The sequence below is a fragment of the Epinephelus lanceolatus genome, chromosome 11 (genome assembly GCF_041903045.1).
Source record: "Epinephelus lanceolatus isolate andai-2023 chromosome 11, ASM4190304v1, whole genome shotgun sequence".
Lineage (NCBI taxonomy): Eukaryota > Metazoa > Chordata > Actinopteri > Perciformes > Serranidae > Epinephelus > Epinephelus lanceolatus.
Window position 1 is genome coordinate 12,727,819 of NC_135744.1, and position 16,236 is coordinate 12,744,054.

Below are 16,236 nucleotides of genomic sequence, written 5' to 3' on the forward strand. Positions count from 1 at the left end.
TCAAAGCCCGGGGCGGAAACTGTGGGGCATGCTCAGAGCGCCTCGGCCAGTTTAGGTCGGATTGACTGTATACATGCAGGAGTCACATTATCTGGGTGTGTTAGTCCCACTTTGAGAAATTTGATTTAGTATGATTTCAGTCTGGCTAACATGTTTACATGTATTTTAAAGGTCTAATTTTAGTCGGACTGACACAATAAATAGATTTTCTCTAATGTCATGTAAATATAGTGAATGTCTGACTGTCAACCATCCAGTCACAGTGGGGGAGGGACAAATACTGCGAAGACAAACTGTCACATTTTATATGTACAAGTGCTGAACAACAACAGAGCAGAAATCTATTCTTATACTGTATATATGTCAAGTTTCCTCTCATGAAACCACACAGATCTCTCTCCCTGTATGCCTCAGCTTTCCCTTCATCTAAAGCGAGTATTCTACCCTGTGCCGACATGTTTACGTCCACAGATATTCTGTATCATAGCGACCAAACCAACCAAAGCATTTAAGCTGAAAAAAACGCTGTGCATCCAAAATACTTTTAAATGCATTTTTAGCTGGGAAAAATGCTTTATTGGCCTAAACCTGACTACTGAACTATAATAATAGCTTATTTTCCATTTTAATTTCAATTCTAGGCAAATATATCCTCCACATTATCCTCTAAAAGGGTCTAAACTATCAGTTGCTCTCCATGCAGTTAGAATTTCTTCTGTTATTACTGTATTTATTTACCATCTAAAAGGAAAGTGATAAATGTACAGTTATTCTTTAACTACAAACTATTTGATACATAAGCCGTCATCATGGATTTTTTTTGGTCACTTGGCGGCAGCAGAACAAACTGTAAACAAAGCACCAACATATTATCACCATTTAAAACTGATGTAGCAAACACATTGAGCAGACATAATCATCTATTTGGAGCTTTGTTGTCAAATTTTCATTCTCCTTTTAGCTCTGTTTTTGATCTCCACCACCTGCTGAGGAAAATATACATGTCTCTAATGCTTCACGTTATTAAGCAGCTTGATGATAACTGTGTCTGTGTGATGTTTAGCGCTGGGCAGGTCCTGTACAGTGAGTTTAACAGGGCTGAAAACCTGGAAATAAGGCTGAGACCAGCGTTTGTGGGTCATAAAACCAAAACAATGAGCCAGAAGAGGCTTAAATCCATTGCACAGCTGAGGGGAACTACAAAGCTGCTGATAACACTAATTTAATCATTATTAAACTTACAAGTAAAGATTAGAGTAGCTTCAGAAGAGAAATGTAAAATAATTCCATACATACCTACTGAACCTGTGCCGTCAATAATTGCCGTCACCGTTGACAACGCCCTGGAGTTTCCTCTCAGACACTCATGTGTTCCCTGTTGCAAAGAAGACACAGTGATGAGAGACGTTTTTACTTTTGCTGCAGTAAAAGTAGCAACACTACAGTGTAGAAATACTCTGTTACAAGACCTATATTCAAAATGTTACTGAAGTATAAAAGTATCAGCATCAAACCCGGTTGTCACTAACACAATTAAGATCTGGCTTCAATTCAGGAAACAACATGGTGTACTTAAGGCTTCGATCCATGCTCCGATATTGAACAATTACTCATTTCCTCACTCCTGCTCTGATCCCACTTTTCATATATGGTCAACTAAAGGCCTCAAAACACTTAACGACCTGTATGACAGAGAGACTTTTTCATCTTTCATGTTTCTGTCAAGTACAATTTGCCCAACAGCCACTTTTTTCGATTCCTCCAAGTGAGGCATTTCCACATTTCCCATACCGCCCTCCTGAAGCAGAAAAAGACCAATTAATTTTCCTCTATCCTGATCAAAAAGGACTGATATCCACCATCTAAACCAAAATTGGCTTCCTGAATCCAGTCCCCACTATATCGCTCCAGGATTTGTGGGAGCAGGATTTAGGGACAGTGATAACTGACAACCAGTGGAGAGGCATTTTAAAACTGGTCCATTCCTCATCCATATGTGCCAGGCATGGCCTCCTGCAGTGTAAAGTGCTCCATAGAGCCCACCTCACCAATGCTAAATTAGCTAACATTTATTCTAACCACAGTGATGCTTGTAACCGTTGCAGACAGTCCCCGGCCGATCATTTGCATATGTGCATCAGATATATTCAAAACTCTCGAACAGCCCCTTCACACAAATTCAGAACTGAACCCCCTCACTGCTCTTTTTGGTCTCCCCCTCAACGGAAAACTTGCCTAATACTACAAGGTGTGGCATTGCCTTCACCACTTTGTTGGCCAGGCGCACAATTCTTTCCAAATGGAAAGATGCTACTCCAACTCACAATAGATGGATACAGGAAGTCTTACACCTTCTGCAACTAGAGAAGCTAAGGTCCTCACAAAAGGGGTCCGTGACATCCTTCTATAAGACCTGGGACCCCCTGTTAGCCTGACAATGCTGAGGTCACCCCTCAGGCAGAGTCACTGATGGAGAGAGAGGTCATTTTCTCAGAAGTATCATTTAAATATATTATACTTGTATGAAAAGACAGCATAAATCTGTCTTTTTAGAAGATCTGGATTCCCCCACAATGCATTATCTTTTACACTTCCCAGAGGATTTGACATAATGATCATTTCCATTACTGTATAAATTACACATTTGCTTTAATACACAGAAAAAAACATTACAGGAATTTCCTGATCAAAGATGAGATGTGAAAGAAAAGATTGGGTTTGATGATGATAAAATGACAGCGATAATGACACTGACTGACCAAGCACACTACATGATACAGAAAAAAAAAAACAGAAACGAATGAGTAGTATGAAATGATGGTGCACACGTGTATATTGTGGGTATGTATCTGTCCCGACACACTCACTCCCAACGCAGCAAATACCGACGCTTGGTCAGTGGCCCTACACTAGGGGCATATCATCTTGTTCACGATAATACTGGTGTAATTTTTGATATGACATGAAAAATTCGAATCGTGATACTCGGGATGTTTCGTCTTGTTGACATACTGATGTCATACTGTTACCCATGGCAACAACAAGCATGGCTGAAAGCAAAATCATTACCAACTCCACGGTGGTTCCACAAAGAGGAGCAGCTTCAGTAGTGTGGAATAAACTGTGGCGTCCTGAATGTTTTATGAACAGCCCCGGACTTCTCAGACTCTTTTAGCAACTTACTGCTCAGAGGGAACTCATTCAGCGGCTCTTCTGGCAGCAGCACAGCGTCTCTCCCTCTCCTCTCTCGCCGTGCCTCAAGTGATTTTGTCATAAACCTTTGGTAATGTAAACCTACGTGAAAAAACTCCATATATGTGAATGTGTGATAGTTGTGGTATCATAACAGCCTGTCACAGGTTACAGTGTGATGATTAGAGGAGAAATGGCAGAGCATAAAGGTCCAGGTGGGAAAAAACCCAACTCAATCATTTAGGATTTTGCTTGACAAGAAGATGAAGTCAATGGTTATACTCTTGAAATATCAGCAGACAGAGGGGCCACTCTTTGAGCTGTCTCAGCTGATGAACATGGATGTATACCACGTCTAATATTGTCACTGCTGTGGGGGTCACAGGTGTTCCTGCTGCAAAGCCATTATCAACAATAACAAACAGACAGCTGGGATGTTTCCCATAATGCCTCAGGTCTTACCAGGTCAGCTGATACAGCAGTAGTGATAAGGGCATACGGTCCGTTCACCAGGCCTCCACACACCAGCAGCATAGCTACATATGGAAAAATAATTAAATAAATAAAGAATCCACTCCTCTTTGTTTTTTTCCTACGCTGTATGTGAATAAACTCTCACAGGCTGATCATGATCTGACTCTGACTGCTCCAAACATCACAGACTAACTAACCTGTTACTCTTTGCATTTCCATAAAAGTGAAACACTACAAAAAAACTAATGTGAGTACGTTGTTTTCCTAAAATCTTTTCTTAAAAATCACAATCTTTTATCCTAGTGCCACTGAAAAAAACAATATTGGAAAAAAATTGAAATTTTATTGACTTTGAAGTGATCTTTTATTTATGTGTTTATTTTGTTTGGTAAATTTTGTTTTATTTCCCTCAGCATTAAGACATACAGAATAGACCTGTAGCTTCTGAATGAGTGGAAGAGATCTCCCTCCTTAAAAATATGCAGGGGCTGGTTGCACAAAGCACCTTAAGTGAAGATTTTCTGAGTTAAGACTTCCTTTAAATAAAATCTGTAGCACAAAACATACTTAAGTCTTCTCCTTAAGTTTTTCTCCTTATCTTGGTCTTATATTTCAGGTGTTGCTTAAAGTTTGTTAAACCATTGCACCTTAGTGACCAAAGTAAGGAAAAAAATCATGAGGTACCTCCAGAGTTGGGTATAACGAGTAGAGTACTTCGATTACTTTTTGCAGTAAGGAGTAACCTAACGCGTTAGTTTGCTGTTTGAGTAATCAAATACTTAAGTACATTTTCAAACTAGACATCAGTTACTTGCGTTACTTTTAGAACGCTGGTCCTTCAGCTCCGAAACAGCAACGGCTGTCGTTTGGTTCTAATAACGGAGATAACGTTAAACCTATCAGTCTGAAAGAAGCCACGGAGCTTGTGGCTCGTTACGTGGTCGGAGAAATGCTGCAGTTGTCTACAGTGGAGTCTAAATAGGTGGAGCAGGACTTGCTGACAGACATATTTCAGACTCAGGACTTGTATTATGCCTGGTACACGCTACACGCTGGTACTCACCAATTTCCCCCGGTCGTCTTTCACGGCGTGTGTGATGTCATCGGGTTATTCTTGTCCTGTTTTTATCACTTTGACTATTATTTGAGTCACTGTGTCTGTTCATGTGCCAGCCGACATGTTGTTGTAGTCACCTGAACTTCCTGTCCACACGTCACAGTTTCCTCCTACACTGATTGCTTCACGTTGGCTGTTATTTTAGGAGCAAATTTATTTTTCAGTTTAGTCTCTTTCATTGAACCCCTCTAGAGGTCTGATTTTTCTTCCTCCCGCCATTTTCTTTTTGTGTCCTCTTATCTTCTGCCATTTTTTTTTTTACTATCAGGCCGACTGTGTGAGACGATACTTGTGTGCGACAACAGGTAGCGTAGGTTATCACAAGCGCCTGTTCAAGCAAACAAATGGTCTCCATGGAAACAGCAGAATTACACTGTTGTAAAATCTCTTTCAGTGCAGTGAGTGTCTGAACGTCTTTCCTTGACTACAGAAACCTTTTAAGAGATTCTGTGCAACACACTAAGTTATTTCCTCAGCAAAAGAAAAACTAAACCTTAAGTGTCATACTTAAGGAGCAAACTTAAGGTGCTTTGTGCAACCGGCCCCAAGCTCTCTATGAATCATATTCAAGGATCATAAGGACCTTTCTGACCTTAAAGGACAATCTTGGACATAAAGGTAAGACGTTAAGCATTTCACCTTCACCTATGATGTTCCTGCCTGTTGTCTCTGGGTTTGTCTGCCTTGTTTTGTAAAAACGTAAAGTATAAAAAATTTTTTTATACTTTGGCTCATTCTAGCTGGAAAAACCCTAAAACCTTCTGAGAAATGAAACAAGAAATACAGTAAAGAAGTCTTACCGACTGTAGTACCCATGCTGCGTTGTCCAATGTAATTATAGAGGAAAAGCTGGAACATAAACAAAAAAACGATCAGCAGACATCAGAGTAAGCTTTAATAGTTAGTACACACACAGAATTTGACTCTAGCATCACACATTCAACTTAACGTTCCCCGTATCACAACTCATTAAGAAAAATCTGTGCTGGAAATTACATCAGTCGACTGTTAATATGGTGCATGACACATACACACACACACTGCACCAGTTTCAATGATATTTTGTTTCTCAAAATACATTTTTGTCTTATAAAATGTTTCACTCAACTGTAATACAGCACCAGATGATAAAGGTGTTTTTATTATTGTGTCCAACACTTCTACCTCTTAATAATAATAATTAATGATAATTAATGACTACAGTGGCCACTGAAAAAATACACTGTAGGTGGTGAAGTCCTGTGCTGCCCCCCAGTGGCCACAAATATCAGTTAAAGCTGGGATAGGCAGTTTTCTGGGAGAGGGAAAAAAACTTCAGAATTTGAGAATCCACCCTCCTCCTGCAGCACATCCTTTTCTGTCCTGAGCTCAGTGTTGGGTACATAACTTTCAAATTGTAATATATTACATAATGGATGAGGCTCATATTGTTTCACAGAAGCTCCAGTTTATTACAGGTCATTTAAAATCCAGTGCTGCAGGTCTGATACATACATGTGTTCAAGTTTAAGTTTAAGTTTATTCACTTTATTAATCCCCCTGAGGGGAAATTCAGTGTTTTCACTCTTGCTTATCAATTACACACAGGTCTGAAAGACACACACATGCACAAACAGGACCTATACATGCACTAAGTGGAAAGATCTCAGAGTGAGGGGGCTGCCCTTTGGTCAGGCGCCCCGAGCAGTTGGGGTTGCCTTGCTCAAGGGTACCCCGGCAGTGCCCAGGAGGTGAACTGGCCCCTCTCCAGCCACCAGTCCACGCTCCATATTTTGGTCCGGACGGGGACTCGACAGGCGACCCTCCGGTTCCCAACCCAAGTCCCTATGGACTGAGCTACTGCCGCCCTCATACACATACAGTGGTTACTGTTTGTATTAATAATAGCGTGATGATATAGTGACATTAAATCTCCTTGGACACAGGGAGGGTCAGGCAGAGGATCAAAATATGGAGCGTGGACTGGTGGCTGGAGAGGTGCCAGTTCACCTCCTGGGCACTGCCGAGGTGCCCTTGAGCAGAGCATCAAAGTCTGATAATTATGAGATATGGATAAATATTCGTGGGCCTATGATATGAAACACAATAAACAAATGTTGATGTTAGCATAACAAATGTAATGGTGTGTGATCAAGTCACTAAGACAAGCGCAAATTAAATTGCCTGTCAGCACCAGAAAGAGTTATGCATAAGAACGGGGCAGTGCGTTGGTGTTGCTGTTGTAGGAGATGTGAATGGAAACACATCCAACATATACTAACATCACCCAGATGTGGCGATCACCAGGATGAGGGAAAAACAATCTGGAGGCCAGCTCCTTATCCCTGCTGCTTCAAGGCAGCGTTAGGACGCAAAAGCAGAACAGGATATGTGGCAGGTATATGAATGGAAACACACTGGACATGATAACTCACATGATCACTGGCACCCTTCTATAACATAGCATATAATGACATGACAGTGTCAGTGACTGAAACAGTGTAAAGAGTATATGGCTGTCAACTCTCAGTTTTTCAGTCATACTCAACTTATGCAATTTCAAGGATGTTCAGGGACCACAGTATGCAGAAACATTTAAATACACCAATTCGAAAAATCCCTTTTTCCCTCGACAAATTTAGCATAACTTTGGAGCTTTATTTGGCCCCCTTTCCAACAAGATAGCATGACATGGTTGGTGCTAATGGATACCTTAGGTCTTAAGTTTAATTTGATAACTGTGTCTTTGCTGTAGCCTTAAAACTGAGCCTGATAGAGCAGGTTTTATTTGCTAAAAATGAGTCTGCCTCGCGTCTTATCTTCAGCTCCGCCTGTCACACCTGCTGCTTCTTCACATTTTTGCAGACATTTGACTATCACCTCTCTGCTCCTTTCATTTTCTCATTCTGTCTGTACCTTGACTTTTCTTGAAGGAGGGAGCCCTTGAGTTTTGGCAGGACATTCTGACTGACACGTTTACATTAGCGGCACTCGTAAGTATCAGATGGCACGTTGAAATGTGTTTTAATTATAAAATTACATTTATTTATCATGAAAATACATTTAACTTGTATTGTCAGTGATTTTAGTCAGTAAGTAAATTGTTGTACTTCATTCAAGGATCAACCATAGACCTTTTCATGGGCCCCCCTTGGCCTTGGGCCGGGGTCATCTATACCATTTGACCCCCCCCCCATAGATGGCGGGCCTGACTGAACGTCCGGCCTGTAAATCCGTTTGTGATGACATACAGTGATTCGAGGCTCTAGCTAGCTACATAGACTTTAATTAGCCGCAGCTGTTAGCCTTTAGCTCTGGTTAGCAAAAAGCTAAACTTTTAGCAACATTTTCTTTTAATCGCTGAAAGTCTTCACAGACACTTTTTATTGCATTTTTTGTCTGACTCTCTTTTATATAAATAATCTTCTTTTTTTGGGTTGCTTTGCAGTTTAGAGGTGTTGTCAGTGCTGGAACAGCAATTTTCTCTGCAGGATTCTCTGCCATTAAATTGCCAAAAAATTAAACATCTGTCATGTGCACGAGCATCTGCGCTTGTAGAACAACCGATAAGAACGCCCTCTCTCTGAAATGACCTGTGATTGGCCATCATGGGCTTAATTTTCTGAAGCTTGACAACAAGAGGAGGTGCAGAAGTTACGGAATAACATGCTGTTGGCCTCATCCTTTCAACACATACAGGCTAACCTTTGGAATGAAGCCACGGAGCCACTTGTAAAAACGGGTGACCTTGTAAATGTGTCAACAACAGTGCTGTCAATAAAGATTCATTGGATGACACTCACCATTGGACCAGCAGCGAGCAGCATGACGCAGCAAGTTGTCGCTCTCCCTCCCGTGTAGTCAGACACAAGGCCCGCCAGGATGCCTCCTGCAGACACACAGAACATTGCAGTCAGAGTGTTTGTCCTCCTGCAGCACTGTGATGATATTCATCTGTTAGACTATTTTAACTTCATGTTTTTAGTTACAACATGATGTTGGGGAGGGAGACAACATGTTGAAAGACTGATAATAACTAATAAACGTAAAGCAGGATCCAGGGACAAACAGACTAACAGACATGAGGTTAATTAGACATTTTCCTTCTTCCTTCACATGATCAGAGCTGACAGAGTCTGCTTTGATCCACTCAGGTGTTAGATATATTGATTATCAACAAGTGACAAGATTAAGCTGAAGACAGTCGAAACAAATATAGAACCTTCTTAAATTTCAAGCAGCAAAGCAACTGAATGCCTAATTGTGCAACTGAACCATTACTGAAAACTTTATGCTCAAATTTAAATACCACTAAATTTACAGCACTGATTTTATATTTATTGTACCTGACTGATATTTTACTTTGAAAACCATCTATCTGAATGTATGTGGTTTCAGTTTCCCTTGAAAAATTAAATTAAAGCTTTCAAGTGGTGCAATTTCAAACCTTGTTTTTCCCAAAAAGTGCAATATTTTTTTTTAATTAAAACACTATATTTAGGAGTTATTACAGATGAGCAGTCACGCTTGGATTGAATTGATCTGTCTGCTCAGGTTATGTTCTGTTGTGTTCACACCAAACGCATTTGAACGCTAGAATATTTTGTGTTGACTTGCTTCATACGCGCGAATAATCCGCATCATACACGAGTGAAATCACTGAATTGATGAATGAACTTCCACCATCTTCGGCATAACGTCTCAATGCTGGTTGACTATCGCGGCACGAAGTTTCGATTTTTCAACTCTAGTGAAAAAGTATGTTGAGATGGTTGAACATATTTTCTTCAGCCTGTACAGGAATTTGGGCTTGTGTTTCAGAGTTGGCTTCAGTCTAAAGATATAATGATAAACCCTTTAATTGTGATGTCAATTAAAGCTGAAAAATTTGGAGTTTGTAATAAACAATTTGATTCTGCTGGGCGAACACTTTATTCATAGATGTAAATATCTAAAGGTTACGCCTCACACCGAAGGAGGGAAGATTGAACTCAAGCTATTTGCAAAATGTCTTCATACATGATGATCAGAAATGCCTGGAAACTATTTTCCTGAACTCTGTATTTGAGGATTACGTTTCGATTTGTGTTGCATATTTTGTAAACCACTGTATCGACACAGTTAAGTCTTAAAGTATTGAAAAATTTCTGTAAGTTTGTACTTAATAATAAAAACTAGTGAAAAAGCGTATGATGTGAAATCATGCTACTTGCTTCATTCACGCCGCTCAATTCGCATATTTGCTTCATTCGCGTTGCGTCCATTGCGCAGCCCAGCGGGAATTCGTGTCTAATCATATCACTTATGAAATTAAGATATCAAACTCTAAGACAATATCTAGTCTCATGGATCACAATATGCCCACCTCAACTTTCTTCCCTCATAAATACCCTGGCAAATCAAATTTTGATTGGTCGAGGCTGAAGCTTACCCACAATTCCTCCCACATCAAATAGTGTCGACAAGTCTCCTGCCTCTTTGGCCTGAAAATGTGCTGTGAATTAAAAACAAAACAAACATTTAACGAAAGACTTTAAATGAAGTGGATCAAACAAAACCAGATGTGTGATATTCTAAAACAAAAACAAAAATCATGAATGTGTGTTTAATACTGACCAATATTTGAGATGTAGAGAGGAAGCCAGTAGAGGAACGTGTAGCTGACCAGCTTGGCGAACAGCAGGCAGAGAGAGAACTCCACCACTCCCTGTGTGAGACATAAAAACACCATGTAAACTCTGCGGGAGGCGTTCATCACCTCCAAATGTTTTCATTATGACAGAGCTGTAATTTATAATCAACCATCTGGGACACACAGCCAGGGAGATGAGAAAAGCAAATGAAAACAATCCTATTAAATGCCACAGTTTGACATGACAGGGGATCATATATCAAATGCTGATACTTGAAATTCAATATTGATATAAAAACAATACTTTTTTGACATTACCTCTCATTACGGGAAATAAAAATGTGTTTCATTTTGTCTCATTACAGAGCAGCTGTGCAGGAGCTTTACCTCAGTAAAACCCAAATGATCTAATATCAGACCCTTCTCACAGCAGACATTTTGACTTGTTGTATTCGGAGAAGCACAGGTGTTACATTAACATTTATGATAAGTAAGCCGTGACACTGGTTATATTAACATGTTATATTCCAAATATGGCAGAATTTGATACGGGTGATGTAAGTGTATTTATATGTGTATGTGTGTGGAAGCATATGTGTATTATATTCTTAACGTGGACCTTTTCTAGAGGGTGGGTGAGGGAATGACAGAGGGAGGCTGTGTTTACACGGTTGAACAAGTCTGCCACCTGTAGGAAACTCTGAGAAAATCCTATTTTGATGCAAAGAAGCAAAATGGCACAGGTGATAGCTGTTCCACTTTTCCGTATTTTGACGTGATAAACGACATGTTAGGCCACGTTAATCAGAGTATGCACAGCTGCATGTAGATGGAAATATATTCTTTTTCAGTGGACATGTTAACAGCTAAGTAGGAAAATTGTCTTATTTGGAATAAGGGCAAAAAATGTATTATTTTGTGCAGGTAAAGGTGGTCACTGTGACAGTGAGCGAACACGCACAATACCAGGACCCGGAAACTGAAGCAGGTAGTTGAAATTCAGCCATCATTTATTTTATTATTTACTCCTGTGCTTTTCTTGCTGTAACATGTCAAAATATCTGCTGCGAAAAACGCCCATCGTCTCCCTTGATTATACGCAGCAGTTGCTGTTCAATGTGGCACTTCTGCTGAAGATTACTGCTATATTTAATAACTGTGTCATAATTTCCTTTCACTGTGGCACACCCCTGTTATAGTATAAATATATATAATTGTTGATGGGTCATCTACATCCCAACCCTCACCTATGGTCATGAGCTCTGGGTAGTGACCGAAAGAATGAGATTGTGGATACAAGCGGCCAAAATTAATTTCCTCGATGGGGTGTCTGGGCTCAGCCTTAGAGATAGGGGGAGGAGCTCAGACATCCAGAGGGAGCTCGTAGTAGAGCTGCTGCTCCTTCGCGTCGAAAGGGGTCAGTTGGGGTGGTTCGAGTATCTGATCAGGATCCTCCTGGGCGCCTTCTGTTAGAGATGTCTTGAGAACGTCCCACTGGTAGGAGGCCCCGGGGCAGACCCAGACCACGCTGGAGGTATTACATATCCCAGGAGGAACTGGAAAGTGTTGCTGGGGAGAGGGACGTCTGGGGTGCTTTGCTAAACATGCAGCCCCGCGACCCGGCCCCGGATAAGCAGATGAAAAGTGATGGATGGATGGATTGATGGATAGATGGTTAAATATAGCAGTAATCTTCAGAGAAAAGTGTTGGTGCTCTTGTTTTCAAGAAACTGTCGATGCGTTCAGTGTTCAGACAGAATTAAAAAAGCTGAGATTGAATTTAAAAAACCTTATTAAGCTGAATTTTGTAAATCTTTTTTCTCTAATCAGCATTAAAGGAACTGTGGGTCTATCTTCTTATGTGGTAAGACCAGTTATCAAGTTGTATACATTTTATTCTGAAAAAAATTTAATTATACTAATTTGAACGCGTGATTCCTGATGCCGCCACTAGAGGGTGCTACAATAAAGAATTTTTAAATCCTGCTCATAATAGCTTGACATCTTTTAAACCACACAAACTCTGAATATAAGATACATTATCATTATGGTGAGATACCATACTAATAATTCAGCACTTTCAAACCAAACAAGAAAGACATCTGATGGTTAAAGAATATTTATATTAAAACTACTGGCTGGTGAAGTGAGTAACATTGATCATTTTGTTACAGCGCAATGATCTTCTGCCCCCCAGCAGCACAATGCACCATGTCACACCACAAAACTGCTCAGGAATGGTCTAGGGGACGTGAGCTCAAGGTGTCAACCTGGCCTCCAAATTCCCCACATCCCAATCTGATCAAACATCCACTGGGCATGCCCGTACCTCACCTTGCAACCCACAGGACTCAAAGGATCCGTCGACAACGCCTTGGTGCCAGACAACACAGGACACCCCCAGAGGTCCTGTCTCCATGCCTCGACAGGTCAGAGGCTCCACCATAGATCAGACTTGGCCCTGACCTGTCGAGGCCCGGACAAAGGACCTTTGGGGTACCAGTTTGTCCCACAGATGCTCGATCAGATCGAGATCTGGGGAATGTGAAAGCTAGATTGATGCCTAAAGCTCTTTGTCATCTTTCTTGGAACATTCCTGCGCAGTTTTTGTGGTGTGGCATGGAACTGCCTTGCTGGGAGGCTACTGTCATCGGGGGTGCTGATGCAATAAGTGGGGGTACTTGGTCTGTAACAATATTTAGGCGGGTGGAGTACGTAGGCATCCACATGAACACCAGGACCAAAGGTTTCCCTGCAGAACATTGCACTGTAATGAAATGATCGATGTTGTTCACTTCACCGGTCAGTGGTTTTATTGTTACGGCTGATCGGTGTATACATGATGGTATAAAACAGTTGTCTCCACTCACAGGTATACTGAGAGCCCCACAGAAGCTGATGGCCTCCGTGTGCTCCTCTATAGGCTCCACAGGCTCTCTGGTGATGGCACCGTTGTCGGTTTTGTCAATATGGGACGGGTTGTGCACCACGGGCTCCGTCTCGCCATTCTCCTGTCCGCTCTGACACACACACACACACACACACACACAGACACACGTGTGATGAATTCGTCTTGTTACAGGTGAACTAGAGAGATAAATGTTTCTGCTTTAACTCACGTGGTGCTGAGGAGGAGTGCAGTTGACGTCTTCAGGTTCTGAATAAAGGAGAGGAGAAGATGCAGCTGAGGACTTTAAAGCAACATTCAGGTTTGACAGGAGGTGTCATCTGAACGACAGCAAGATACGACATGTAAATATGACATATTTCATATTGTCTTTGTGTGAAGCCAGACTAAACAAGTCTCAAAGTCTTGTTAATTGTGCATCTGATTTTTTTTAGATTTTTATAGGAATTTGCATTAACATGTTATTAAACCATGAACTACGACAGCCCTAGAAAAAAATAAAATAAAATCCATACATCAATCAGTGATACAAAAAGCAGCTGGGAGGCCAGACAGAGCTGAAGGCTCACTCTGAATGAGCTGTAGGTCAGTTAAACATCAACCTTTAAACTTACAGCAGCTGAAAGGACTTTGCATTACAAACACGAGGTCAAGCACGATCCTGTAAGTGCAGGCGTGTCTGTGATTTGCTCAGAGAAACACACTCCAGATAAATGAACTCTTCGGATTTACACCAGTCGTTCAGGCGCCATAGTTTTCACAAGAGCAAATTTGTGATCCAAATTGATCCAACATCAAACTGTCTGATGCTTGGTGCTTTGTGTGCTTTGTGTGCTTTGTGTGTGTGTGTATGTGTTTCTCTGATGAACAGAAACTCACTCTCAACCAGGAAGAAGAAACAGAGGATGCCCGTGGAGGCGATGATGAGTCCAGGGACGATGAAGGACATTCCCCATGCCGTGGACACGAAGGCTCCTGCAATGAGGGAGCCCAAGATGTTTCCCACTGAGGTGTGGGAGTTCCACACACCCATGATAAAGCCACGCCTGATGATCAAAACACAAGCACACAACAGGCCATGAGCACTTCTCTTTTCTCTTCACACTGCTGCAACATCTATTTAACATCATATTATGCATGCATGCTGTTATCGTGATGACCCACCAGCAGATGAAATAAAATTATTTTCAGGGTATGTAATATTCATTCATTGTCCAAATTAAGAAAAGGCACCTTAGCTGATCTTTTTAGTTCATCTTAAAGCCGATATCGGCCGATACAGATGACGTGCTGACGTATATATTTATTATATATATTATATTATATAATATATATTTTATTAAAAATCCCACAAATTGTGCTCATTTGTGAAGATTATCTTGCTGAACAAAATGTGCAAGAATCATAAAGGTTTGTTTGCCACACAGCTTTTTTTCTGCAATAATACCCCCGGGCTATTTGTCGAGGGAACAAGGGCGATGTAAACCTCTGGTTTGGCCTAAAAAAGTGTTATCCCTGCAGGGCTCTATCAGTCGTCAGCCACGTTAAATAAGTAGTTTAACATTTTAGAAAAAACATTTCTTTCATTCTAATATTCTAACAATAATACATTTTATTTACAGGCGCCTTTCAAGACACTCAGGGTCACCTTAGGGGCGGTGGGAGGGAATTCCAAAGGCGAGGGGCAGAGCGGCTGAAGGCTCTAGACCCCATGGTGGTCAGGCAGGCTAGCGGGACAGGGTGGGGGTGTGGATGTGGAAGAGTTCGGAGAGGTACAGAGGAGCTAGGCTGTGGATGGCCTTAAGGGTGAGGAGTAAGGTCTCAAAGTTAACATGGTATTTATCTGATCCAGTCCCAACATGAGGCCAAACTTCTGTTTCTAACGTGAGGACAGACGTTGCCTGTTAATTCCAGCTTGTTACAGACATTATTGTGCACTTGATACTGAAACAGAAACATGTTCCTGTTTAAATCTGCACACACTTTAGCCCCGTTTCCACAGAGCAGTACCGTTTGGTTCAGATCAGTGCCATATACTTTTTTTTCTGTTTCCACAGTTAAGAGTTATGGATGGTACCAATGGAATCGTTCCGAACTGTCCCCAAAATAAACTTTTCATACAAAATAAAAGCTTTTGTAAAGAGGACTTTCTGGAAACTAAAAGCAAGGAACACCATTCAAAAAATACAGAGTAGTCCTCTCTGCTGTCTGAACGGTGTATCTATGAGGGGCAGTTTAGATATATGAAATACAGGATTTGCTGTTTGCGGTCTGAGATAAATCAAAGCCTGAGTCTCACTGTGCTGTCAAAACGTGACAAATGTGCATGTGTGAGTCAGCCAGTTTCAAAAAAAGGCATCCAATGCTGCATTGTCAGCAGGACTGCGTCCCCGCTGCACATCGCTCAGTACTCACTTCCCCTTTCCGAACCAGTTGCCGACACATGCCACCACTGCTGGCCAACCGGTGGTCTGCATCAGCCCGTTCATGACCTGCAGAATGAAGCAAACAGCCGGTGTTAACTTAATGCATTAAAGCCTCTTAAGTCTGGTACGACCCTGCGAACTCTACATAATGAGGAGACTGAGAGGAGACCAGTGAGCACACCATTCCTACACCTTAACATTCCCACACCAAACCGACACAAGCCCAGACACACTCCTGCAGTCATATGATGCAGCTGTGAGTCATGTGATATGTGTGTGAGGAAAGCCTGACTGAGCTACTGTGAGATCTCTGCTTTTTCAAATGGAACATATGATAAATAAGGTGTGTACCCACCCACAGAGCTCACAGTGATCACACCTGTAATGGGGTAAAAGGATTATTAATCAGTACAATAAACATAAAGCAACTTCCGTCTTTAAGAAATCTCCTTTTCAGGATTTATGTGTTGTATTTTGAGCTCTATTATTTCAAAGAGGACTGTTTTAC

At 41.2% G+C, this 16,236-nt stretch overlaps 1 protein-coding gene across 1 annotated transcript in view; it reads right to left on the minus strand.

The window, feature by feature from the left end:
* slc37a2 (solute carrier family 37 member 2) overlaps positions 1–16,236 on the minus strand; it is a 29,686-nt gene that overhangs the window by 3,797 nt on the left and 9,653 nt on the right. Inside the window, exons 6-15 of the mRNA XM_033650090.2 lie at positions 15,718–15,794; positions 14,182–14,348; positions 13,514–13,551; positions 13,265–13,414; positions 10,379–10,469; positions 10,194–10,256; positions 8,566–8,651; positions 5,584–5,632; positions 3,655–3,728; positions 1,297–1,375 (exon numbers count right to left, since the gene is read on the minus strand). Of these exons, the coding sequence (XP_033505981.1) occupies positions 1,297–1,375; positions 3,655–3,728; positions 5,584–5,632; positions 8,566–8,651; positions 10,194–10,256; positions 10,379–10,469; positions 13,265–13,414; positions 13,514–13,551; positions 14,182–14,348; positions 15,718–15,794 (874 nt within the window). The remainder of the gene's footprint in view (positions 1–1,296; positions 1,376–3,654; positions 3,729–5,583; positions 5,633–8,565; positions 8,652–10,193; positions 10,257–10,378; positions 10,470–13,264; positions 13,415–13,513; positions 13,552–14,181; positions 14,349–15,717; positions 15,795–16,236) is intronic.